This window comes from Amblyomma mixtum, chromosome 2, assembly GCF_055824585.1.
Source record: "Amblyomma mixtum isolate Tamu chromosome 2, ASM5582458v1, whole genome shotgun sequence".
NCBI classification, from domain to species: domain Eukaryota; kingdom Metazoa; phylum Arthropoda; class Arachnida; order Ixodida; family Ixodidae; genus Amblyomma; species Amblyomma mixtum.
The window spans coordinates 94,360,070-94,387,195 of NC_143013.1; the positions used below are offsets into that span (position 1 = coordinate 94,360,070).

Below are 27,126 nucleotides of genomic sequence, written 5' to 3' on the forward strand. Positions count from 1 at the left end.
CCTGGCCAGGACAGGGAGGGAGTCAAGTTTGCCCAATGGTGGCAGAGCGAAACATTCCCATGGAAGGTGGTGAGCAGCGTAAAGCCATCTGCCATGCCACTATGCGTCGGAGTAGTCGGCGTAACACGCCACCTGACAGGTCACAAGTCAACCTGCCACCTGGCAGGAGGCAGGTAGTAGCAGAGAAAACACCTTCCACTGCAAAATCGGAGGAATGGACGCCTGGGAGGTGGCCGCCATGGGAAGATCCCGAACAATGGCAAATGTAAAACACCTGGGCCTTCGCTCAAACGATATGAATCATCTGTATTTTAAAATTTATTTGCATAGGTTAATTAGGCTTATTTAATTCGTTTAATTTATTTTAGGCTTGGTGCACCTCACTAACTGCGCAAAGGCAAGGCGCATATTGTTATAGCCACAAGAATAATCACGAAGGTATGCTTTTACGACATTGTTGCGACATTCAGTCGCGGTCGGTCCAAAGAACTTAAAGTACGCTAAAGTGTGCACCATTTTTATAATGTTTCTTACAACACTAGAAACTTTCACTGCAATCATTGCGTACGGACTTACTGGTTTTACTTGCAGATTGTTTCTTACTGGGTCTGGTGAACGCTGTTGTGACTTTGGGGCATCCCACCGCTGCCACCAATGTTGTGCCATAGAGGTGGTCCCGTTGCGCTCGCCACCCGTTTCGTGACTGAGCGTTGCCAGCTCTCTTAGCGGTAGCGAAGACTCCGAGTCAGGCGTCGGTGAGACTAAGAAAACGCTTTATACATTATGTACAGGGCATAATATAGTTCAACATCGGCACGGGGGCCGAGAGCTACACAACGCGACTGTTCTCGCACAGCGACGATCAGCGAGACACCAGCACGTCACACCATCCGACTCCACTCGTGAGCAGCACTCGACCACGGTGGGTCGGTCACTCGGTCACTCCGTCAGTTGTAGCTGCTATCCAAGCGGCAGCGGTGGCGCTTATATAGCCTCAGGAACGGTGGCCCCTCAGAACTGGCCAATCCAAAGGCAGCACTCGACGGCAGCCCGAAAGGACCAACCAGCGACCGCGCCGGCCACCCGCTTCAAATTTTGCCGCGCGCGGTGACACCATGGGGAAAGGGAAACCGGCGCCTCGTAGTCTGGTACCCAGCGACGTGTCCAGGCAGGTTGCTCGCCGATGCTTCTCCTTAGACACCGCTGACTTACGGCGCAGCATCGTGGCTTGTCAAGGGAGCGTTAGGGCGCGTTGCCTTGCGGCGCAGCACCAGGGCTTGTCAAAGGGACGTTCGAAGCATCAAGTTTGCGACCTGCAGAATTGGAATCCGGGCGGGTTTCCCGGCATAACAGCACCCCCGCCATCAGATAAGGCGCCGGGAAGACGAGCTGCTTCCACGTGGCTCGGATGCCTGGCGCGCATCTTCGTCAGGCTCTTCCAAGTTCACGTCCAGGTAACTTCACGAGCACCAGGTCCCACTCGCAGGCCCGGAGCTCTGTTCTCCTCGTTGTCTCCAAGGCACCTCGACCAGCTTCGCTGAGGTCGTTCCGATTCCCTGTGCTTCTCGCCACTGGTCTTGGTTGGTCGTTCTGCAGACTACAAAACCGACCGGCAAAAGGCAACACCCAACACAAGCAAGTGCCCTCTGTCTCCCATCAAACACCAGACGAAGCCATAATCCAAATTAAAATAACTAAATTGATGTCCCCATTTATTCCCGCTGCAACAAGAGGCATGTGTACGATCTGGTACACAAGGTTCAAACAACCATTTTGCAAAGTATCAACACATCAAAATAGCAGGAGCACTTAATAATCAACAATAATAATGAAAATAAGATTGGTCCCCTTGAAATCATTTGGACCGAAAACACACTACTGAGGAAGCAAATGAGGTCATTCATTTTTGCCCCTTTCTTCCTTCGAACATGATAGTTTGCTGCAAAGCGAGAGAAGGTAAGTAACGAGGAGGTCACTGAAAGAAGCGAGGCCTAGAATGCACGGCTTAGAGCATCGGCGTTCGCGTTCAACCTTCCCTTCTTATAGCGGACAACCAGATTGTGCTGCTGGAGGGTCATGCTCCACCTCAGCAAACGGCCGCTTTTAGACGACATGTTACTTAACCAGGTTAGAGGGAAATGGTCTGTTTCCACAACAAACTCTGAACCGGAGACATAACAAGCCAGCTTCTGAACTGCCCGCACAAGGCAGGCGCACTTTTTTCAGAGGTGCTGTATGCATCTTCCCTAAAACTTAGTTTGCAACTCAAATACAAAATTGGTCGTTCATGACCACTAGCATATTCTTGGCATAGCACCGCTCCCATTCCGCGATCGCTCGCGTAACATTCAAAGATGAAACCTTTCGGAAAGTCTGGTGCCGTTAGAACCGGCTTATGGCTCAAGGCTTGTTTCAACATTTGGAACGCATTCTCTTTCTTCGAGTCTTCGAATCTCAGGTGTACCACAGGGAAGTATTCTCGGGCCGCTACTTTTTAACATTTATGTTAATGATATAGTATCGATTTATCAAGAAGCAAAATTTATAATGTACGCAGATGACACGAGTATTTTTTTATCGTCCCGCAATTACACAGAATTAATAAGAATGGCAAATGAACTTCTCGGGAGACTTTCGATTTGGTCGAAAAAAAATTGCCTACAGGTTAATTGCAGTAAAACAAAAGCAGTAATTTTCCGAACTCAAGGAAAAGAAATCCCACAGTACCATAATATACTGTTCGAGTCTATGCAAATTGAGGTTGTTAACTCAATTAAAATTCTTGGTGTAACCTTCTCCAGCAGCCTACAATGGGACGAGCATGCAGATTCAGTCCTCAAGAAGCTAAGCAGTACGGTTGGTATGCTAAATCGCAATCGACACATTTTTCCTACTTTTGTTAAAATACTTTTGTATAATGCCTTGTTTGCCTCGCACATTAATTATGGTCATTTAGTATGGGGTACAACGACACAATCAAATCTTAATAATATATTAATCATGCAGAAAAGGGCTCTACGTATTATTGCCAATGTATCCTTTACGGAACACACTGAACCACTCTTCGAGAAGTATAACATAAGAAAGATTCACGACATTAGCAGCAGGAAACATAATTTTACGTTAGTGAAAATCGCGAACCTGCATCAGAATGTACCTGCCTACACCACACGCCGCGCAGAAATATGGAATGTTTCGAGATACAGAACTAATTATAGCAAACAGATGCTTGAGAATAATTTACCAAGGTTGTTAAATTCTCTAATTGAAATGGGTATCGACATTCTAAGCATGAACCCGTCAAACTTTAAAGCCTTCATACGCTCCTATACTGCATAAAATGTAATATAATATATTTTTGTCTTTATTATTTCCTTAATACCTCTGTCTCTCCTTCATACATATTTGTGAATGTTTCTATGTTTTGTTTTGGGCTTTCTTCATTCACTTCTTGTGTTTTGATGAGCTGACTGCCACCGCCGCTCTGCCAAGTGTACACCAGGATGCAGGACCGGTCAAGCCTCCAGGAGGCTTTTTGCCTGCCATCCTCGACATTATATCTGTATGGTGTAATGTTGGAATAAATATTTGAATTTGAATTTGAATTTGAGTCTCACGTCACCTTAGCGGGCTCCGATTGCAATGCTAACCCTCCGAAACCATGAATCACTCTGCCAATCAGGCTAGAGAAACAATAGGGCCAGTTTCTAAGTCCGAAGCTCAAATTTTGGTTTGCCTCCATCTTTCCTTTTACAGCTGAGTGAATGACCAAAAAAACAAACACTAAATTCAAGAAAGATTATTCTTTGGAATCGACAAACTTCAGCCGCGCCCTGCGCGGTCGCGGCCGGACGGCCGCTCGACCAGCCTGCCCTTCACAGAACCTGTGGGATTGATTAGTCACGCCTCTCCGCGACGTGCATCCAAAGCCTAGGCAGCGCTTGGAAGGCCGAAAGCGAGAGGGGCGCTTCCTCATTTCTCGATCCCAGTCATGTCGTTTCCCTTTCTGACTAGCGCGTGCACTGTGGCGCTCTTTTGTGTGGCGACCGCGCACCCTTCTCTGGAGTCCATCACGCCCGTCCCGAATCCTAGGAATTCCTCTGCGGTTCTTCCACAGCGGCGTAGTCTAGGCTGCGCCTGGTGAGTCGGCTTTCCTTTTACGCGACGCCTGCGAACTCTTGGGCTCCAAGGTGACAATTTCGGGCTCTTACGCACATTGCCGGCCCTCGATCGTACAAGCTTCTTCCGCACTTTTCCCTTTTTAGCGCAACCATTCAAATTGGTTTTTCTTCTACGCCGCCGCTTTTTGGGAACTGCCCTAGCGGATCTGTTGTGCGATTCTCCGGTTATTTCGGTGCCCTCATCCTTCAAGCTACCAGCCTTCGTCTGACCAGCAAAATCTGGTCTTAAAGAATTCATGCACTCGTCCCGAGCAAGACTTTGCTCGCGCAGCCACAAAACCTGCGCTTTTCTAGCAGTGCCAGGCGACGGTTCACCTGACGAACCGTTCGGTGCTATTTCCTTTGAGCACAATAGCTCGTTTTCCGGCAGTCTGTCACAAGACGCTGGAGTTTGACATTCACTGAGCTGATCTTTGTCTCGATGCAGCGCTGAGCGGCATTCCTCGCCTACGATCGAACTCTCAGTTGGCGCTATCGGTGCGCCACTGCCCGTAGCGAACTCAGAGCGACCTGTCTCAATTTCCGCAGAGAACAGCTGCTCGCTCTCCTGTGGCCTACATCTTGGCGCTACGCCTTCATCTTTCAGGATCGCAGCGGTAATCTCTGTAGCATAGCACTTTACAGCTAACGCTGCGCTCTGGCTTGGCGCTTCAAAGTCACCGTCATGTGAGTCACAGCCACGCTCTGGGCCGCAGATTAGAGCCTCAATGTGATTACCCTCGCACACGTGCTCAAATTTCTCGAGGTATCTATCCATATCCTCGCCGACGACCACAGGCGGCAGTTGGTCGCTTATTCTTGGCCCGTTAGAGGGAACTGTCGTAGAAGCAAGAATAGGCGTTGGCGAGGTTTCGAGGAGCTCCAGCTCCATCATTCTTACCTCGTGCTCTCTAAGCGCCTGGCGCTCCCGCCTCTCCTCTTCTTCCCTTTCCTCCTCGCGACGTTGACGTTCCTTTTCTCTCTTTTCCTCCCGTTCACGCCTTTCATTGATATCAGCCCAGGCCTCTTCGGCTTCCTCAGCCGTCACGTCCGCAGTCCTCATGACCTCAAGGATCGCATTCTTTCTTTTTGTTGAGCCCAAATCAATGCCCAACTCTTCAGAAATTTGGAGAAGTTCTTTAACCTTGTAACTCTCCATCGTTCACACTGCCTCTTGCTGTTTGCCCTTTTAGAAACTACTTGCCGTACACTACTATATCGCTACTAGTTCGGTATGCGCAAGAATTTCACACACTGCCTTGTTTACCCCTTCAGCATCCCTTGGTTTTCAAAACACTCTACCTAGGCTTGAAACACACAAGGTTAACGCAATGCTACACCAATTCTTTCTCTAAGCTACTATAACCTGTGTTAGAGAAAGTCTGGCGTTTGAGGAAAACTTCAGGCACTCACCGCGCCGAGGTAGCTGATGTCGGTCGATCCCATAGCTGCCATCCAATGTTGTGACTTTGGGGCATCCCACCGCTGCCACCAATGTTGTGACTTTGGGGCATCCCACCGCTGCCACCAATGTTGTGCCATAGAGGTGGTCCCGTTGCGCTCGCCACCCGTTTCGTGACTGAGCGTTGCCAGCTCTCTTAGCGGTAGCGAAGACTCCGAGTCAGGTGTCGGTGAGACTAAGAAAACGCTTTATACATTATGTACAGGGCATAATATAGTTCAACATCGGCACGGGGGCCGAGAGCTACACAACGCGACTGTTCTCGCACAGCGACGATCAGCGAGACACCAGCACGTCACACCATCCGACTCCACTCGTGAGCAGCACTCGACCACGGTGGGTCGGTCACTCGGTCACTCCGTCAGTTGTAGCTGCTATCCAAGCGGCAGCGGTGGCGCTTATATAGCCTCAGGAACAGTGGCCCCTCAGAACTGGCCAATCCAAAAGCAGCACTCGACGGCAGCCCGAAAGGACCAACCAGCGACCGCGCCGGCCACCCGCTTCAAATTTTGAAGCGCGCGGTGACACCATGGGGAAAGGGAAACCGGCGCCTCGTAGTCTGGCACCCAGCGACGTGTCCAGGCACGTTGCTCGCCGATGCTTCTCCTTAGACACCGCTGACTTACGGCGCAGCATCGTGGCTTGTCAAGGGAGCGTTAGGGCGCGTTGCCTTGCGGCGCAGCACCAGGGCTTGTCAAAGGGACGTTCGAAGCAGAAAGTTTGCGACCTGCAGAATTGGAATCCGGGCGGGTTTCCCGGCATAACAACGCTTACGAGAACTGCGGCTCGACCATTTTAAGAAATCTCCATTGGTGTTCTCAATATGCCTGCTTGAGGACGCCATATATATGGTAATTGAGACGTAAATTCTTTATAGGCAATCTCCATTTGCCAGGTTTTGCTAATTGGCTCCTGAGTGAGCTTCATTAACGTCACTTGTAACGAGCTGTGCCGTCAGTGCGACAAAAGAGACACTATCTTTTCCACTTTCGACGACGCCTGCGTCACTGAATCCAGGAATGAACTTAAATCACTGCTGATTCTTCCCTGACAGCGAAGAAAAGAAAATCCAGGAAACTACTGCGCGTAGTAGCATTTTCGCAGCAACTGCGGCTTTAATCACTTGGCAGGTGCCAGTGTAGGTGAAATGCGCAAGACAACGGTAAGCACTTTGCTAGATGCGCACACCTGTAGTGTTAACCAGGTTTGCAACTTGAGTTTCCTCCGAAGTGCCCTAATTTTCCTTCACAGGACGCGTGGTGTCGAGTTTAGAGGTTGTTGGGCAGCACAAATTAAGAGAGGTAGAGCAACTTCGATAGGTTGGAATTAAAGGTGTCTGAGGTGTTTGGGCTCTTAGAAGTTTAGAAGTGGTAAAGTGTCTGCTACCTGAAAGCGTGCCGAGTGGGCGCGTTCGTGTTGATTGACCCTAATTTAAAAAAAAAAATGTTTCCCTTCTTTCGCATTCACTTTTTAACGTTTCCATTTTCCTTTTTATTGCATGACGGTGGTTTCACAACCGTCTTGGTCATAAAAATTCATTCACCACAAATTTCACTTGTAAATTATTTTGCTAAAAGCTCTCCGCGGCACAAATACTCTGGCTGCGCAAGTTTCCTGCGAGATGGCTATAAAATAAATATGGACACCAAATTTTTCCTTGCCTCTTTTATTCTTTGTAATGATGCGTATGACATTGGTATACATGGATCACCACGTGGTATTCGCCTACAGCCGCTAAAACAAATATCTGAATTTGCCTGCCATGCTCTTTCGGTATTCATTTAAGCAGGCGAATAATAGCTGTGAGGTTAAATTTCAATATACGCCACGCAAGGCATGAAATAACTGCGATGTAACATCTGCTCTGCCGTTTCCTTTCACTACGATGCTGAAGCCAGTCTAACGAAAGAAACGGGGCGACAACGAATGCAAAAATAGCGATTGTATTGTTGTATTTTCGCGCCTAACGTGACATATATATATACTTACCTTTGACGTCCCAGCGCTGTTGAAAAGAAAACAGCATGAGAGAAAGAGTCAATTATAAATTTTTTAGCCGTGGAAGACAATTAGCAGGTAGGGATTTATGTATAGTGAGGTCCTACGCATTGTTTAAAGAAGAGAAAATATAGAAGAACAATTTGGTGTGCATACTATTTGAAGGATCCCTTAACGGGACCTTTTTTTGGCGGCGAATCTTGAAGATTAACAGCTATGCAAGCCATAAGGCTGCTAACGGATTTTTACGCCCGCTGTTTTTTTGTAGACGCTGGTCCGCCAACACACTGTTATTACGGTGGCACTATGGTGGCACATGAGAGAACTGTACACGACCAAACAGCATGCGTCAAAAGAGTGCACAAAAAACAGCACAGCGATATAGCATCACAGAGAAAAAACGGCACGGCGGCAAAACAACACAGTGAAAAACAGCACAGCGACAAAAGAGCCAGGGGAAAAACGCTTTCGCTGTGCCGTCTTTTCCCTGTGCTGTTCTGTCGTTGTGCTGTTTGTTGTGCGCTGTTTTGACGCATGCTGTTTTGACGTGTGTGGTTCTTTCATTGCCCCTGTTGTGACTGCTTTGGCAGCTGGTTGCATAGCTCCTGTTTCTTCAGTGTGTTTTTTGTTTCTGTATGTTTTTTTTAGTTCTGTAAAAGTCCAGTTCCTCTGTTTGTCCGTGTTTCATCGTCCATCCATCATCCAGGTGTCTGGTACGAGTTTAATGCCAAATAAACGAACACCTCAGAGGAAGAGAGGTGAGAAGAAGGAAGAACAAGGCACCTTTACTTGACCTGAGGTTGGACACATTCGAGAGGCGGAATCTCGAGGCGAGACCTCATGTCCACAAGGTGTCGCAAGGCCTGAGAAGAGTTGGCGAAAAAAATTCGATGCTGACGTCCTTTGTCCTGCGGCCTGAAAGCTGTTCGGCTTGTGCGCACTAAAAAAGAAAGGTGCACTAAAGAAGGTTGGATGTGGCATCAGCTATCGAAACAAGTTCGAGCATCGCAGAACGAATGTCATCTATCAGATCCCGCCCAGCTGTGGCAAGTTGTATATCGGACAGACAGGCCGCCGAGTTTACAATCGGCTAGTTGAGCATGCCAAAACGTTAAACAGAGCAGGTCTACATCTTGTACCTAAATAATGCAAGTCCTACAGATATGATGGTGCAGCTAGCGTCCACGCCGCTTTTTTGGCCGAACAAAGATTATCGGTGGTGCGAGGGAAAGAAAGGCAAGTGAAGTTCTCGGGGCCTTCCAGACAGCAAGATGTTTCCGTGAAAATTGCGTACGTGATGCTGTAAGCTTAAAACCAAACACGCAACTTGTGTCCCCAAATAGCCTGGCTTTCAGTTGCTTCTTCCTCTGGTAAAAGGACAGCGTGTCGAATTAGCATCTTGGACCGCGTCTGCAAATACTGTACTCGCAGCGGACAAAAGTTTATCCTTGATTCGGGAAAATGCAGGCAACTGTCTATGTTTAATAGCATCTCAAAGAATGCAGACCATTATACGCTATTTTGTGAGCAGTGTTTGCCCTATAGGGCTGGTAGTATTGGCACAAGAATTAGTTTTTAAATCCTGACAGGTAAATACGAAAGTCTCTGTACATTGTCCCGTCCGAGCAACGCAAGAACGTATCCTGTACATCACCCCCTCATACAAAGGAGCAAAGTGTTCCACACGCTTTCTTTGCCATCTTCAGTTTACCTGTATGCGGTGTAGCATTTTGTAGCTCTGTCTACTTTCTCGGTCACCTCACGAAGTTTTTTTTTTTAAGCAGAAAGGACAAGTTCACAGTTATACCAGCCGCCCGTCGTCCCGTCTCATACTTCGACTGTCGTTCGTACGTCGTACAAGTCCTAGCCAATTCCCTCTTTTACACTTTTCTTCATTCCTTTCGCTCTGCCCGTATGTACACTACAAAAGTTTTTTACACTTCAAAAATTAAATGGAAGATAAAACCGCTGCACCGCAATCCACCATGTTGACAAGACTCTTTGCGTAAGCACGTAGCGCTACATCTTCCCGCGGTTGAAATATGCCCTCATGGCTACGCTGGTAGAGTACAAATTTGGGCCATCAAAAGTCGCTATGCTCTGCTTTCTGGCGCAGCACTTCTTCTCCACATGAAAATGGCACATACCCACGCGGGGGGATTTGAGCAGCACTTCTTCTTCTTCACCATATGAAAGTAGCACTTAACGAGCCGTCTTCTTCGTCTTTCCCACCCACCTTGTTGATATCTTAGTCGCCTGCATCCGCGTGTAGTAAGTAGGTTGGGGTCAATTGATTGCTGATGCGGACAACTCCCACGCAGTCAGCCTAAAGCTGCCTTATGTCGCACCAACTGTTAGCGCTGTAAAAGAAATAGGGGGCAGAATGAGAATGGCTTGAAGAAGACCGGGTAAGTGCTCTCAAGTTATGAGCAAAATTATTTTCAAGCCGCGTATCTTTTGCATATGAAGTGCTGAGTGTTAGTTGTCAATGAAGTTGTAAATTGCAGACAAATAAATTGCCTGAAATGTACTCAGGACCATGCAGGACAGTGCGGTGCAGCGGTTATAAGGAACGGAGCTCCACTAACCTGAAATGAATAAAAAGGCCTTTGGCTAAAAGTATGGTTCCACGTCACGTGGTAAGGACCATGGTGATGGAGAAAAGGCTTGTTGATGTTGGCTGACAAAAAATTGTGTCTTCTATGCCGTAAGTCTGTAACAGCCTCTTCATGCTCCTTCAGCAGCACCCTGATTTTAAGAAAGCGAAGTGCCCGCGATTGTTCTTGAATCCATGGCGCTAACTGGCGCGCCCTTTATTCATTGAGGCTTTGTGCAACCACTTTCCTTCAATGGCGATGCATATGAGGCCGCTAACATAGGTAGCGCACCTAAGCATTACTTTCAGCTCAAGAGTGTTTACGTTAAAAATTTTGCGCGGAAGTTTACAAGAGAAATGCCAGGGAATTCAGCTTAGTAGATCTGGTAGTCTGGCACATTTAAAAAATATACTGTCCTGATAAGGCACCTTCTACTACCGTTCACAAATCACGTTCCTGCTTTCTAAACTGGATATGTTTTAAATTAAATCTGTCTACAAAAGAAATGATGGATTGTGACTTTAAAACAGCAGTGGAACAGAGTTTTTTGTAGAAGGAACTCGAGGCGTTTATACTGTATCTCAAATAAAGAAGAAAAAAATTTGCTTTAAGTCTGAACATGTGGTATGGAGGACAGTTAGCCATAGTTCAGTGAAGGTTACAGGACGCATTCTATGACTCCATTTTTATTCTGTTACTTGAAAACTGGAGCGCGCCTAACGTGCTGCACCAATGCACAACCGACATGTCAATATTTGTCTGCTATAGATATTTAGATTCCAAAATATGAGGCCAAAACACAAGCTTCCACGTGTGGCGGCATTTGCTGCAAGGCTGGCTGAACGACACCTGCTGAGGACTTCAAGCAGCATAGGAAGTGATCTGTGTGGATATCACCTGACAGCGGACCCGTAAAACAAAGTGAAGTACAGGATTTGTCAAAAGTTTACAGGCCAGTGGTCTCTGATTCTGCGACTCGTCGTGTGTTTCGTTCTGCGTCCCCAGCATTCCACATCTCTTAAAGCTAAAGGGAACTCTGGACCTGCGCCATCTAAAAAAAGAGACGTGAAAGGACAGTAAAGCGGCTCCATTACAGTGCTTAGAAGCAAAGCCCTCTTGGTCGTAAACATTTTACAAAGGCTACAGATGAGGCATACAGGCTACCATGTTGGCGCCCATTCATTCGCCCGTTTTCGGGAGCAAGTACATAATGGCTAAATGCTATTGAATTATTGTGTGTTTTTATTACTTGTTTCAGCGGTGTTAGCTAGATGCTGCTCCTTGCGGATTGACCTGGGTGCACTGGGCGAACGTTTTTTTCGGGTAATGCAGTTTTTGTAGGTGAACAGATCCCCATTTGATTATGCAAATACAAGAGAGTATCGCTCGTCCACTCCTTCTTTTGTCCATTTAACCATAAAACTAAACCTAAGCCCAGGTGGGCTAATTGAAACCTTATAAAGAAGCAGGCAATTAGACGACCAGGCTATTGTCATAGAGGAGGTTACAATAAGCGAGCGGCGTTAGCTGTTCCAGAATCAGATTACGATATCCCGATAATTGACTGAACTGAGCCATGACAAAGGCCTTTTTGTTTCAAAACAAAGAGAACGAGGGGTTTCATTAGAAATCAAAAGGGCGCCTTTGTTTTCTCTACGTCAAAGAAAACGAGGCTTAATTCATGTGCTGGCGGGGATTTGCAATAAGTTCTTCTCTCATCGGTTGATTTTTAGCAAGGAAACTACTGGTTTTACAGGGCACCTGAATGGTGACATTGTTCCGACTTATTAGCGTTCAAAGTAGAACAACATAATGCAGGGTAAGAGAAGGAATAGTTGAAAAAGCTCTCAACTAAACACGACGTTTCTTCATTCCTGCAATTAGAATGATCTCTTTTCGATAGCAAAGTCCATGCTTTGCAGTATAGCTCTTTTACGATGAAAGTACTGATCGTTTGCAGTGGAGGTGAATTTAGTCTTCCGTATCGCAGGAGTTCGCGAGTATGTTTCGATATGCCAGCTGGAAGCGAAGCACTGCAAAGTCCGAAGCATGCTGGATATTCCTCACTGCAATATATACAAATCTCAGGCTGGGTGAAACGGAGCAAGGGGGAAGTAAATTCTCTTCCTTCTTCAGGTTCGTTTGCTTTTCTTCGGGGGAGTTCAGCCTCCTCCAAACGTGAGTTGTTCGGTGGTGTTTTGAAGCACAGGAGTCCAGAAGCAGAAGGTACGAAAGGGAAATTATATTTACAGAGTATGTACAAGGCAAACTCAGTTGCAGAAACGTGAAGTCACACAGACGTTCAAGTACTGTAACTTAGAAGGCACTTATCTCATACAGAGATACTATCTCACACAGAGATACAACTTAGGGAAAATCTTACTCATCGACCGGCGGTCTCGGTTAGAGCCTAGAAGTTTTCCTTACGTGCTAAGCACGGAGCCTGGTTGGGACTTCTCACACAGAGATACGACTTCGGAAAATCTTACTCATCGACCGATGGTCTCGGTTAGAGCCTAGAGGTTTTCCGTACGTGCTAAGCACGGAGCCTAGTTGCGACTGCCATTCCTGGCTTTTCCTTCCGTTTTTATTTCTTACATAAACAAAGGCGCTGGGGCGGTCATTTCTCTTGACCCGCCCCAGTCTTTGATCAACCAATCGCTACTTAATTTCGCAGTAGCCACGGCCCTGTGGGTTGGGCATAGCCTCGAAACCAGGGCTCGAATAAATAGAACAAACAAATCAAGAAAACATTCGTAAAACGCTCTCCACGCAACACCCTCGCCTTTCCCCAAGAACGCACTTTTCATCTTAAGTGCATGCACGTGCGTAACTGCCTCAAGGCGGCCACCCTCTCGTGCTGTGTCCGACCGGAAGACCTTTGTTTACCTCCCCGCATGGCTACAACGCTATCAGTCAGCGGATCAGTCATTTGATCAGTCGCGGTGGGAGGAAGACCACCCCTTTCGGGACGGCAAGGCCACGCCGCACGTGCGCCCTCTGCCCGAGGCGTCACGGCTGCGTTCCAAAGTGGCGTCCTCCCCATGCCGGTAATTGCTTCCGCATTTGTTGCTGCACTGCGCGAGCCACGCGGGAAGTACAAAGGGGAGAGCCAGCGAGGTCGTGTACGAGGCGCGATCTTACACGTCCCCCCTGAGAGGATAAACGAGCTTGGGAGTCCGCTCGTTTAGACAAGATCAACAAAAGATCGCGGCTGTCTACAAACACAATATGCATAGAAAGAAATTGACATGCTGAAAAACGGCTCTCGGGTCACAAAGATACAACTCGCCGATACCGCACAAAAACACTCATGGACTATACACAGAGCATACACGATATCCGTCACAGTACGAGAGTCAGGGGCATGCAAACATCCTTGCACAGAGTTCTGGCCACAGATCACCGATCACATCACAAATTGCAGCGGGTGAACGGGAACATTCACGTAGCCCGAGGGGCCATGGCTCATTGCTCCTTACCCCAGCTCGTGCTAGGGACGCGAGACAACGCGTCGGCGTTGCCGTTACAGGTGCCTTTCCTGTGTGTCACAACGACATTGTAGCGCTGCAAGGCCAGCGCCCACCTTGCCAGTTTTGCCCCATGAGGCGTGCTCGTCGTTAGATAGGATAAGGGATTGTGGTCGGAGACCACGTTAACCTGTGCTCCGAACAACCAATGGTCGAATTTCTTGAGCGCCCAAATGATGGCAAATGCCTCGCGCTCGATTGTTGACCAGCGGGTTTGGGTTGTAGTGAACCGGTGGCTGGCGAAGGCGACCGGCTCCTCTCTCCCCGAGTCTCCCATCTGGGCCAGGCAAGCTCCGGCCGCGATTGCGGACGCATCCGTGAACAGCCAGTATGATTTGAGCATATTGGGGGTATTTAGCGCTGCAGCTTCGCAAAGCGACGTTTTGAGTTTAGTAAAAGCTTCCTGCGCTTCCCGAGTCCAAGGGATCGCGTTTGGCACGCCTCGCTTCGTCAAGGATGTGAGCGGTGCAGCGACCTCACCGTAGTTCTCTACGTATTCGCGGTAGTGCCCGCATAGCCCAAGTTGGCTTCGCAGCTGCTTTTTCGTAGTAGGCGGCGGAAGGTCGCGAACAGCGGCTTGCTTATCGGGGTCCGGTCCGTGTGTACCGCCACCCACGACGTGACCCAAGTACTTGATCTGAGCTTGTGCGATCTGACACTTCTCGGGGTTTACCTCCAGTTTAGCTTCGCGTAGTAAGCCGAGCACGATGCCTAAATGCTTCAGGTGCTGCTGCCACGAAGCGGAGAAAATTGCGATATCATCGAGATATGCCGCCGCGTAGCTCTGGTGTCTCGACAGCAGCGTATTCATCATTCGCTGGAATGTTGCAGCGGCATTTTTTAACCGAAATGGCATGACGCGCCAAGCGTACTGCCCTTCGTGGGTTACGAAGGCAGTCAAATGCTGACTCTCGAGGGCCACTGGTACCTGCCAATAACCGCGTCTCAAATCTACGAGAGTAATGAACTTCGCGCTGCCGACCCTCATAATTAACTCCTGCGGGGGTGCAATCGGGAAGGCGTCAGTACGTGTAGCCGGGTTCAGCGCACGGTAGTCTATACACATACGCACTGAGCCGTCCTTTTTACCAACGCACGCCACGGGATGAGCATGCTCACTTTCTACTATTTTTGCATCAGCCCAAGCTTTCTTAAGGCTTTCATCTGACAGCTGTGCCGAACGGAAGCTCTCGCGCTGCTCTGGGGCCTCGTCTTCATCGTCACGCGTTGAGCGCCGGACTTCGGCGGGGCACCCGTAACTACCTTCTTCATGTTGCTCGCCTGATGTGACGGCCAACTCTTTGTTCTCCGGTTCGCCTGCCTGCGAATCGTTCGCGTGGGCCCCGCCTGTCGTTGAGACCGGCTCTAAAGTCTCCCTGACAACGGTGAGAGATGCTGTAGTAGGGCCAGCTGTAACGTGTGCGTCGCTCCGGGCGACCGCTTCGTTGCTGTGTTCGCACTGTGCTAGCAGCTCCCAGTCTTCTCGCGAGAGCAAGCAGTCCACTCCCTCCGCGAGCTTGCCCGTAATTGCGCACACGACACGTACTGCCTCTGGACGAGCTACAAGCGTGGGGCGCCGCCTCATACTGATCGCGAGCGTAACTAGCTTCGCTTCTACTGTTTCCCCGAAAGCTGAGACAAGCTTTATCTTCCCAGAAGGCTCATGAGACGCGTCTGGCACAAGGCTTTCTCTGACTACCGTTATTTCACTACCGGTGTCTATAATCGCCGTTGTCGGTACTCCGCCGCATTCGATCTCTACCTGCTGCAGCTTCGATTTGCGCACTTCTTCTGGCGATCTCGGGGATTTAATTTCTGCAACCAGAGTCCTGTGGGAGTAGGCCGACCCAGCGGTTTCGGGAGCGTCCGCGCTGGCGACGGCTACTTTCTGAGCCCGGGCGCGCTTATCATTTCTCTGCGCGTTCTGCGCAGCGCGGGGGCAGTCTTTAGCGCGGTGACCCCCTGCGCGGCACACATAACACTGTGCCTGCCGTTTGATGTCACTGCTTGAAGGTGGGCATGGGGACCTTTCTTTCTCCGCGTGTACGGTCGTTGGTCGCACCGCGCGCCCCTTTCCTTTCGCTTGCTCGAAAGTCTGAAGCATCTGCGATAACTCATCCGGTTTCGCCCACTTTTCCCCCTCGCGGAGGCGCACATACTCCAGACCCTCGGTGCTTAGGCTAGCTTTCATGCGATCGGCTACGACGAGAGCCACCACATCTTCCTTAGTGTCTGCCTCCCTCGAACGAAGGTAATAGTGAAAGTATGTCTTCACGCGAGAGCCGAATTGGGCCCAAGTTTCCTCCTTACGCTTTGCGGCGCGTTCGAACCGATCCAAGTACTCAACGGGGGTCAGCTTTAGCTCGCTTAATACGGCCGCCTTCACTGACTCGTAGTCGCTGCACTCGTCGTCCTTAAGACCGCGAAGCAAATACCGCACACGCTCGGTCAGCGTCGGCATGATCAAGTGTACGCGGCTGTTTTCCGGCACATCGTACGTCGTGAAAACTCTTTCCACCTCGTCAAACCAAAGCGGTACGTCCGCGTCGCCCGGCAACTTGAGTCCCTTTAGGACTTTGGCGCATTGGGAGACTGGGTCGAGGCCCGTTCGCCGTTGTTCCCCTGATTCCGATATCAAGGGGGTCTGCCGGCCACCTGTCATCGCTATCCCAAGCTTCTGCAATTCGATGCGCTCTCGAGATTCGACTTCGAGCTTATGCTTCGCAAGCTCGAAATCCAGTTCCATGCGGCGGATTGCCATAGCATCGGAACTCGTCGTTGCAGCTACCTTTTGTAGCGCTTCTGCTATAGACTCTGATGTCGCTGCGTCCTGCTGCGACGTTTCGCCTAACTGATCATCGCCCTCTGACGTTTCGCCTGGCTGAGCATAGCCCTCTGTAGCCATCCCCTTTAATGCACTCGCATTTTCCTGTCTGCGATCTGAGCTCGCCATCATGCTCCGTGTCAACACCATACGCCCGTTTACACATGAGCCATAACCACCTCAGAAGTACGCAAGGAATCCCGCTCACCCGTGCTGGTGTCGCTAGTGGGATCCGTTGCCTCTCTGTTGCCGCTGCCTCGTCCCGAGATGCAGGATGAAGGACGCCTCAGGGTCGGCGCTCTGGACTACCTTGTTCCCTTGGCTGGACCTGAAGATCGGCTCCTTCCCGGGTTCCCGGACGGTCGTTGCCTGACGCTGCTGGCTTGACGGTGGTGTCGGCTCACGGTCGACGATTGCCGAATTCTGTCGTGACTGCGCCAGTAAATTCTCTTCCTTCTTCAGGTTCGTTTGCTTTTCTTCGGGGGAGTTCAGCCTCCTCCAAACGTGAGTTGTTCGGTGGTGTTTTGAAGCACAGGAGTCCAGAAGCAGAAGGTACGAAAGGGAAATTATATTTACAGAGTATGTACAAGGCAAACTCAGTTGCAGAAACGTGAAGTCACACAGACGTTCAAGTACTGTAACTTAGAAGGCACTTATCTCATACAGAGATACTATCTCACACAGAGATACAACTTAGGGAAAATCTTACTCATCGACCGGCGGTCTCGGTTAGAGCCTAGAAGTTTTCCTTACGTGCTAAGCACGGAGCCTGGTTGGGACTTCTCACACAGAGATACGACTTCGGAAAATCTTACTCATCGACCGATGGTCTCGGTTAGAGCCTAGAGGTTTTCCGTACGTGCTAAGCACGGAGCCTAGTTGCGACTGCCATTCCTGGCTTTTCCTTCCGTTTTTATTTCTTACATAAACAAAGGCGCTGGGGCGGTCATTTCTCTTGACCCGCCCCAGTCTTTGATCAACCAATCGCTACTTAATTTCGCAGTAGCCACGGCCCTGTGGGTTGGGCATAGCCTCGAAACCAGGGCTCGAATAAATAGAACAAACAAATCAAGAAAACATTCGTAAAACGCTCTCCACGCAACACCCTCGCCTTTCCCCAAGAACGCACTTTTCATCTTAAGTGCATGCACGTGCGTAACTGCCTCAAGGCGGCCACCCTCTCGTGCTGCGTCCGACCGGAAGACCTTTGTTTACCTCCCCGCATGGCTACAACGCTATCAGTCAGCGGATCAGTCATTTGATCAGTCGCGGTGGGAGGAAGACCACCCCTTTCGGGACGGCAAGGCCACGCCGCACGTGCGCCCTCTGCCCGAGGCGTCACGGCTGCGTTCCAAAGTGGCGTCCTCCCCATGCCGGTAATTGCTTCCGCATTTGTTGCTGCACTGCGCGAGCCACGCGGGAAGTACAAAGGGGAGAGCCAGCGAGGTCGTGTACGAGGCGCGATCTTACAGGGGATCCCACCAGATTGTCGTAGCATTTTATAGGGCGTTGTCGCAATGATAGTAGAGCGTGAGAAAAAAAAAGAGAACAGGTTGCAGCGAAACCTGTAGAAATACTAACGGAGTTCACATAATCGGAAGCGAGGCTAGTGGTCTACCTGAGGTGTCTGAAACACATACATAGATTTACTGCCACGAATCTTTGTACTGTTCTTTGTACTGAATCTTTGGCTGCTGTTCCTTTCTTTTTGCGCTGCGTATACTTTCCTTAAGATGAGCCGCCGACTAGCCCATACCAAAATTTTGGTGTAGTAACTTTCCACGCCATATATCGAAAGTTCGCTACCACCTTTAAATTAAGCACGCCCGAGAGGGGCGGGCATTCATGTTGATGACCGCCGAGCTCGCATGTTGCTTTCGCCGCCGCCGAGTCAGTCAATTGATTGTGGGCGCAGCTCAGCCCAATAAACAGTTTATTTGAAAGCCTTCTCGGCTGTATTCCTCACTGCCCGGGCTGCCGTCACCACTACGTGACAATACGCTGTTCAATACTAAGATACGATCCACAACACTCCGCGTCTGTAATCTATACGCTCAAACGTTGACTACTAGTATATCTGAGCGCTTATGAGTGCAATAGAAGATGACATATAATTTTTCATATTGGACAACCTATAAAATTATCCGGCCAGTAGAAATTTCTACTGCATCGGCATTCATTACACATTACGAAATTCTGGCAGGGGCATGGTCCAAGCTGCTGTAACCATCAAATTTTACGAATAATCTACGTTATGTGACACACGACAAGTGCATTACGCTCCTGTGGTAATAAAAGGCACAGTATCACTGGGATACCACCAACCGTGGGGCTTCTTGGGCACGCAATTTATTCTTGTTAAGAACAAATATATAAAAGTCTGGTCCCTTCTGTGAGCCACATTTGTTCAAAACCCTCAAAAAGCGCGAAGTGAAGACAGCAGGTGACGATAAGCCAATAAGGCTGACATGCAGCGTTTACATTAGCTGTATCGTAACTAGAAGAATATGAGCGCAAGGTAAGGGGTGCGCGTTGTCTTCCCGGCACCGAGATAGATTTCCTCGTCAGTAATCCCTAGGCGGCTTTAAATTTCCTGGATGAATTGGGCAAGTTAGCAAGACTAAGCCTTCTCTGTAGACATAAAGGACCTATACTACTCGCTGCCACAAAATCCTATCTGCGAGGTAGTCGGTGACTCTATCGACTCTGTGGGGTACATCAATTTCCAGAACGCCGTTGGCGCCAGCGGGACCAGTTTCCTGGAGCTTCCGTCCTTACACCTGCGGTTAACGGTCGTTTCCTTCAATGACGATGTCTACTTTTAGATACAGGGTGCCTGTATTGGTTCTTGCTTAGCACCGATCCTGAGTGACCTCGTTATAGCTCACTTCGGCCGGAAGTTCCAAGATGCCTTCCAGGACCACCCCAGCGTCAGAATTTTTCGGTGTGTGGACGACTTCCTGGTTATTGTGAGGAATTCTAAGGGTGCAGTGCCGCACAAACCCTTCTAGTCTTAAGTGACTTCAAGATGACGCTCAGTGCCTTTCAGCTGACTTAGGAGGTTCCTGAAGACGTCAAGCTTCGCTTTTTGGACTTGGTTCTAATGTTCAGGAAGGAGCATTTGGGTTGGAGGTATCCGCCTCGTTCCCAGAAAGTCTTCTTGCCTAACCTTCTGCCCAATTCAAGCTTGTGAAGCATGGCAGTGCGCTGACTGCGATAGCAAATAAAGAATAACTGCGCAAAAAGGACGGGAAAAGAGAGAAGAAGAACCACATGGGACAAACGCAGCCGTACCGACTAGCCCCTCACCGCACTGCTCTAGATAGCAAATATCCTGAGATCCTGCCGTCATGAAGTGGAAGCTAGCCTTGACTCCCAGGCTATCCATCTGAGGAGGCGTGGTTTTGTGATTTCTTTTCATTTAATTTTTATTTTCTTAAAGGCGCGAAGAAGGGTGGGGTTAACATAAGGGTGTATAACATTTTTCTTCATGATGACAGGTGTGACGTGACATTGTCTACAAAGGTTGATGGGCAGTTGATGGCTGCAATTTCATGGGCAAGGTTGTTCCAGTCGCTTGCTGCTTGGAGGAAAAGTGACTTAGAAAAAGTAGTCGTACGGGCACGTTGGGGTGAATCTTTCAACGGAAGACCGATGCGGTGAGACGTGCATGATGGCGGTGCGGACATGTATGGTCGCGGTCGGAGATGGGAACAACAAAATTTTTGTAATAGACGCAGCTAGAAATGCGGTGACGGAAGGAAAGGCTTTATATTTGGGAGTGCAAATAGAGAAATGAAACAATAATATTGGATGAGTATGAGCGATGGATGAAACGGGTGGCTCTGTTTTGCACGGCTTCTAATGAATCAATGAAGTAAGCTTGTTGTGGATTCTAAATGGCCGATGCATACTCAACCACCTGAATCAATCGCCTTCCGCGGAGACTTTCATAGAAGGTTTTGCAAGAAATACCCTGCAAAGTGAAGGGGCTACAAATGAAAAAGAGGGGAAGAGGGCAGCGACATTTGTGGTTTCGTATATTCAAGGTTTTGCAAAGAACCTTAAAACGATCGGCGGTAATGCCGGTGTCCAACTAGCAGTTTTCTGCGCTGCACAAGATTGCAATAGTGTGGAAGCAGGTTAACGGAAGTCAGAAGAGGCCGGTCAGTGTGAGGGTGCGAGAGCATTTTTTGTATCTGCATAACCCAGAAAGCTTGCATCTATATCGCCACCATTTACCTGCAGTTTTCGGGAGATGGAGAAGGTTAAAAAAATAAGAAAAGAAAACATAATGGCAGCCTTCTTTTCGTGATGCTAAGATTTTAGTCTGTCATCAAGATCAGTTAACTCTGGATGATTCAAAAGCCTTTCATATCTGGAGAAGTGAGGGTGATTGCGGCTGCCGTCCCTCAGTTCACTGTATGCTTTTCTCTCTCTTCACTCTTGTGCGTATCTCGAGAATTTTAATATCTTTTTTTTGCGCGTACTGAACTTTTCATTGACGGGTCAGCGCTGGGATTGTCGTCTCCTATTTTTGTCCGCATTTTTCGCACTAGTTTAACTTGAGTACACAGACTTACCAACTAGCCCTGTTCGCTGTAATACATGTATGCGGAAGGCCAGGGCCACAAACTTGCGGCGGATTAAACAGAGCGCTACCACTTTCAGGAGGGTGCCCGCAAATACTCTGCACAATCGGGTGATTAAGTCCGCGTCAGCACATTTCTACCACAAATCATTCCTTGCATCCTTCCCAAAGCAGAAACAAAACTGCACACACTCATGCACAGCACGAGCATTCAAAACGCATTCAACTGCTGCTTGAAACAAAAGCTAGCGCTCATCGCCTATTAATACCGTTGAACTCGCATTAAAATATTTTTTTCTGTTTTGCACATTTGAAAAATACATCTCTCATTATAGGAGGCCGCACACAGGCCCCATTGGAGAGTTTTCCATAAACGCTTCTCTAAGCTCAATTGGCTTAGTCTCGCTGCAACACTCGCGGTCGAAGAAGACGAAATGCGCGGCGGCAATTCCCTCTTCCAAAAGCGACCATGGATATGCGGGCTGTCATGAAGCTGGAATGATTTCACTGGTATGCCGGTCAGCGTAAGCTGAAAAAAATCCTTCACGAAATCTTTGTGTGCGCCCTTAAGACGCCCAACAGCCGTCGTTCCTCTCTGGCGTCCTGCGCTGTTTTCTCCAGATGTGTGATCTCCACCACTAAACGCCTGTCGTTGCCGCCGCTCATTCGGATAGCATTCCTTTGAAGGCAGGGCCGGAATCCCCTTTCGTTCAGGAGTGAGGCAGCATCGCTGTGGTGAATGCTCTCTCCTAAGCTGGCTCCTCGCTCTTCTCGATACCATCCCGTGTATTCGACTGCAGCTATAGGACGTTCTAGCGTCGTAATCTGGCAACATCATCGAGCTTTTGGGTTGGGAATGTTTGGGCTCAGGCTCTCTGCAAGAAATTGGGCACAAACGTCATTTGCGTTAAGGAAACTACCATCTTTGAAAGTTACACTTCGCAGAAAGCATTTACTTACTACAGGAAAGCCGTGCACCAGAAAACACAGGACGCCATAAAAAGCGACCTCTACAATGCCTGCATGTTGCGACTGAAGTTGTTGCTCAACGAAAAAGACACTTTTCTGGTTGGAAACCTGTCGCAATCGATTTCTGTTTCATGAGTTCTCGCGCCTGCTACACATGCTACATGGAACGAGCTTTCGCAAATTTGCTTTTCTACTGACCATTTAATAAAACCTTCTAGCGACTTCTCGAATTTGTGGAAACATATATCGAGATCTGCATCTATCGTGATTGAATAGGGGACGCTGAAGCGGGAAGTAGTGTCCGGCTTGAAATTCACCGGTAGGCGATCTTTTGTACTGAACATGCGCATTGGCATAGTGCACAAACTTCCGGTTGTGCCTATCACAAAGCAAACTATTCGAATAAAAAAGTTAAGTAACTGCAAGCGCCATTTTATTCGCTCATCTTCAAGTTTATCCTTCTACTTAACGATCGAGACGATTGCTTGGTAGTCATAATTTGTGCAAAGGCATATAGGATGACGAAGTGGGTAGTGGCGCGGGATGGAGGACTCGGGCTGGGCCCGTAGCCACTGAATCATATCATCGCCGTCTGACATCACGTCTGATTATTCAGCTTGTCGCCATGTAACAATTTCTTGGTGCCTGTGCAGTGTACAAGAGAAGAACATCAAGTGATGGATTGTATGGTCTATTCCGGAGTGCTCGCAGGCATTGCTCTCCTACTTTTGCCACAACCATAGGCTTCTGATAGGGTCGAAATCTCTCCACCAAAGAGACTTCCCAGTTAAGCACGATGCCCGGAGAAGAAAATGGCTAACCTTTCTTAGAGCGATGACTTGGGAGCTATAACACCGTGTCTTCCCAAACGTTGCAATACATTTGACTTGGAGAACTCGGACGCCGATCTCTCAAAATTGTTGGCACGTTAGAATGACTATATGCCCTCCGGCAAGCATGTGGTGCGACTTTCGATTTTCCGGGCAAAACTAGGGTGACACCTAGAAGCGAACAGGTATTCCGTGCTTGCTGTCGTCAAAAGACGGCAGCTCATTTATTCACATCGGATCTGCCGTCAGCCTTGCTACCATATTTACTTAAAAATGTAACCTCGATGTATATGGGTGCAGTCCAGGCAGCGACATCCCCACCGTGCTCCCCTGCTTGCAAAGAGGGCAGCTACCTTGTGTATGCTTGTAGCTATTAAAAATAAAAGCGTGGTTCCTTTCGGCACAATAACTTAAATATGTTGTACAAGTTATATAAGGTTTTCCAGCAAATGGCGCTAGAAATGCTTTAAAATACAGGCTTAGATATAGTGTTGCCTTTGTCTGCATGCGCACCTCTTTATCTTCTCCCTTGGGCACTTCATTTCAGCTGTGGTTCAGCTGAGGTGCTTACGAAAATAGTGAGCAGTTTCCGCGGCCGTCACCCGTCTTTTCTTTTTGTCTTGTAGTAATCGACAATTTGAATAAACCTCTAGGAAAACAGCCAGCGATATCATGCGCGTTGCTTAGCTCGAAGAATAGATGCGGGATAAGGATGATTATGTTCGGCAGCCAATGGTCAACACACGTGTGCGCATGCCAGCATCCACGAGCCGTTATAGATGCGCTATGCCTCTTCTGTAATCAATTTCATGCCTACGTCTACTCCCAACAACTCCATAGACTATACTATTCATCGTGTAACCTAAGAAAGCAATGCTAAGGTGTCTGATTATTATCCAAAACTTGTCTGTAACTTCATTGATGGCATGGATATAATCTACTGCCAAGCATCTTTTCAGAAAACCGGCCTGATGTTTTGTTTGACTTAAGTCGAAGGTGTCTGTAATTGAATTAGTGACTAGGTTATCGCCTATCTTTAAAGCAAGAGGAACCAATCTGATAGGTCAATCACTTTATGAAATTCTTAACAGCCCGTTAGTAATGAAATAGTATGACGCTAGCATACGTACATGTTTCAAGCACGCTTGAGGCCGTGAGGCACTGCAGGGTAGCATGTTGCTCTAGCGCAGTGTCTCTCCACCGTATATCTCGTGTAATGTGGGTAGAAATCTTTTTATATATCTCTAGTGCCCGAGGTGCGTTATATTTAAGCACGTGAATAGATGTTTCTGCTATTTAGAGATTTCCCTATTGCTTTGTCTTCTTTAGGCGTTCACCTCAAGGCTGAACGTATTTACATATCTTCAGTGACATTGAGTAAATGACACCAAAAAATAGGCTAAATGGGAAGCCTACTACTAGCGCAGCAGTGAAACAGTGAAGAAAATGATGAATCAGTCGGTACACATGCGATCTACCCGATTTTTTGCTAAATTTTTCCTCATTAAAATAAACACTCCCTATACTCTGTTCCTTATCACTGATTACTCCTTGGTTACTCATATTTCTGTTGAAGATCACGAAAATTTTAATTATCTAAACTTTCTTGGTGAATTAGAAGTCTTTATATTACCCTTATTTTTCAATTTTCTAGATCAACTTATTATTCGAATGAAAAGCAACTGAGGTAAAGCGCTGCGTTGGTAACCAAATCATCAACACCTGCTCTCTTGAGAAAAGAGTAAAGTAAAATATTCGTCGTTGCCGTCGTGAAGGGAAATAACTAAATCCTCGAGAATATTGCGCTTTTCCGCTCCTTTAGCGTTTACTTATGTCTTAAACTTTGAATGCCGGACACGACAATATCGGAGAAAGCGTCAACAACAAAGAACTTATAAAAGAGAAAACATATTCCCGTACGCTTTCCTTGCGTTTGTTGCGAATTGGCTTCCTTCAGGTGTACTAGTAATTGAAGGTATGGCGCATTTCTTCCCTCTTCCATGCGTTTTCGAAAGACGTTTTTCATGACGTAGTAGTTAATAAAACAGGCCCGTAAAAGTTATTCTGCGGAAATTTGAAATGTATAGTTATTATTACTGTGAGCAGGCCAGAATTTTGAGATCATTTCAATTTATTGACTTTGCCGTATAAGAAGATTCATTTTTCCGCTGCAAAAGTTACACTGGGTCAAGTCAAAACACCTCGCGCACAAAGAAATTGTTTTTTTTTTAAATTTTTGATACTGAGGTCCCCAGAAGGAGAAGTACTTAGGTTTGGGCTAGTTGTTTGGTAGCCATGTTTGAAACAAAAAGGCACAAATGGGACGAGGACAGAAAGCAACGTAAAGCAACAGAAAGAGAATCCAATATCAACAGGGCCGATATAAAAACCCATCTGTGTAAAAAATATTTTTTTTTGAACCTGTTCGAGGAGATTCGAATGTGAAAGGAATGCCGCTGAGGAGCAGAACCCGCCATTGAACCTGAAAGACGTAAACTACCACTGAACCGGTAAAACATTTCGATTCGACATACTGATTTTGGGACATCTACGTCGCTGATAAAGTTGCGCAGTGAATGGTCCTTCTAAACAAAATCAGGTTGAAGATGAACGCTGAACAGCAATTAGATCCCAGTTTTGTTGAAGAAACTTTTAAGATTTTACAATATTTTTCAGCAAATGAGATCTGTGACATGTTACGCGTGCTTCAGGCTACGTGAATAGTTTCTTATATAGAGGCTCTAAATTCACTGCGACAAAGAGCATCGATCCACACGGCGCGGCGCAAGAAAACACATCGGTGGTGTGATTTCGAAAACGCTGGAAACACGTGCATGAGTGCGCTGTATAGGATAAAAAACGCGTGACCAAACATAAGTTGAACGGAAAAAGCAATTTTCCGAGGCGTGACATTAAATCACGCTACTTCACTTTCTCAAGCGCCCTGTTTCACTCCAACGGTGAACGACCAGCGACACGGAACGGGAAACTGGCAGAGAAAAACAGCAGCGACAAATTTTCTTGCGACAAATGCTATAAATGCAAAGAGGCAAAATAGACTACAAGCTTTACGGTGAATATAGAAAGAAACGGCGTAGGGCAGCATGTATTAAACAAACAAGAGCACTCACGGTGGCCAAGGGCTGACAAACGGAAATGGCGTCAGCCGAAAGGATGGTCGTCGCGGTGTCGGATGCACTATTGGTTCGCTTCCCTTCCCTCTGGCGACTTTTTTTGCTGTGTTTCTCCGCCCATAAATATTCCCTTTTCCTCAGTGGGTTTGCAAGGAGACCTTGTATTATTGAAAAACTTTTTATTTCTTGGGTCTGTTTCTTGGTCCAGCGTGGAGGCGAAAACAAGAGAGAATGCGTAGTGTCATCCAGAATACAGAGGACGCCTTTGGTGGAGAGAGAGCAGTTGGCACCAACAACAGTTCTTTTTCAATATGAAGTATCACCTTCACGTGAGAGAAAAGCAACTGGATCGGTCGCGACATTTGGGAGGTAAAAAAATTATTAAAATGAAGGGTTTGTTTAAAAAGTCGGAAATAAAAGTATTGCTGAGTCTTTAATGTTACCTAATAGTAATTATAGATTTAATCTTACTGAGGTTATAGTCACTGGGTGGAGCCTCGGTGGAAATCCTCAAATTTCGACGAATATACAGTGGATTTGAGTATGAAATTTCCGCTACGTATTTCTTTCTCCAAATGTTGCGCGCCGTGAATGCGCTTCTTGATCAAATAACATGAAAGTAACTGGTACTGAGGCTAAAATCAATGCATTAGCAACTCCTGCGCGCTTCACTGCTTGAATGAATAAAAAACTACTCTTTAACAACGCCACGAGAGCAGCGTGCACTGGAGTATAGAACCGGGATAATCTCGGCATACAATCTAAAAAAAACAGAGGAAACTGACCTCTAGCGCATTGCCCTTTATAAAAGGCAGTGAGCTAGACTAGAGCTTACTCTCTTTTACTCCTTTCTGTATAGAGTATGCTGTAGCGACATTTGCGTAATGCTGGCCAGGGTGGCCTGCGACATGAGTGCGCTGCCTGTTTTGTGTGTGGCATGGTTTGAACATCAAGAAGCGTCTCCAAATAAAAATTAAATGCGTGCAGCACAGGCCATGAATGCGCAGTTCTTGTTAGGCATGAAGCAGGTT

The 27,126-nt window shown here is 47.7% G+C and overlaps 1 protein-coding gene across 1 annotated transcript in view; it reads right to left on the minus strand.

The window, feature by feature from the left end:
* The window catches only part of LOC149360209 (uncharacterized), a 99,032-nt gene extending 82,411 nt beyond the window's left edge, over positions 1–16,621 (minus strand). The window contains exon 1 of the mRNA XM_089567805.1: positions 14,867–16,621. Within this exon, the coding sequence (XP_089423931.1) occupies positions 14,867–16,508 (1,642 nt within the window). The 5' untranslated portion in view covers positions 16,509–16,621. The remainder of the gene's footprint in view (positions 1–14,866) is intronic.
* Positions 16,622–27,126: the final 10,505 nt, after the last annotated feature.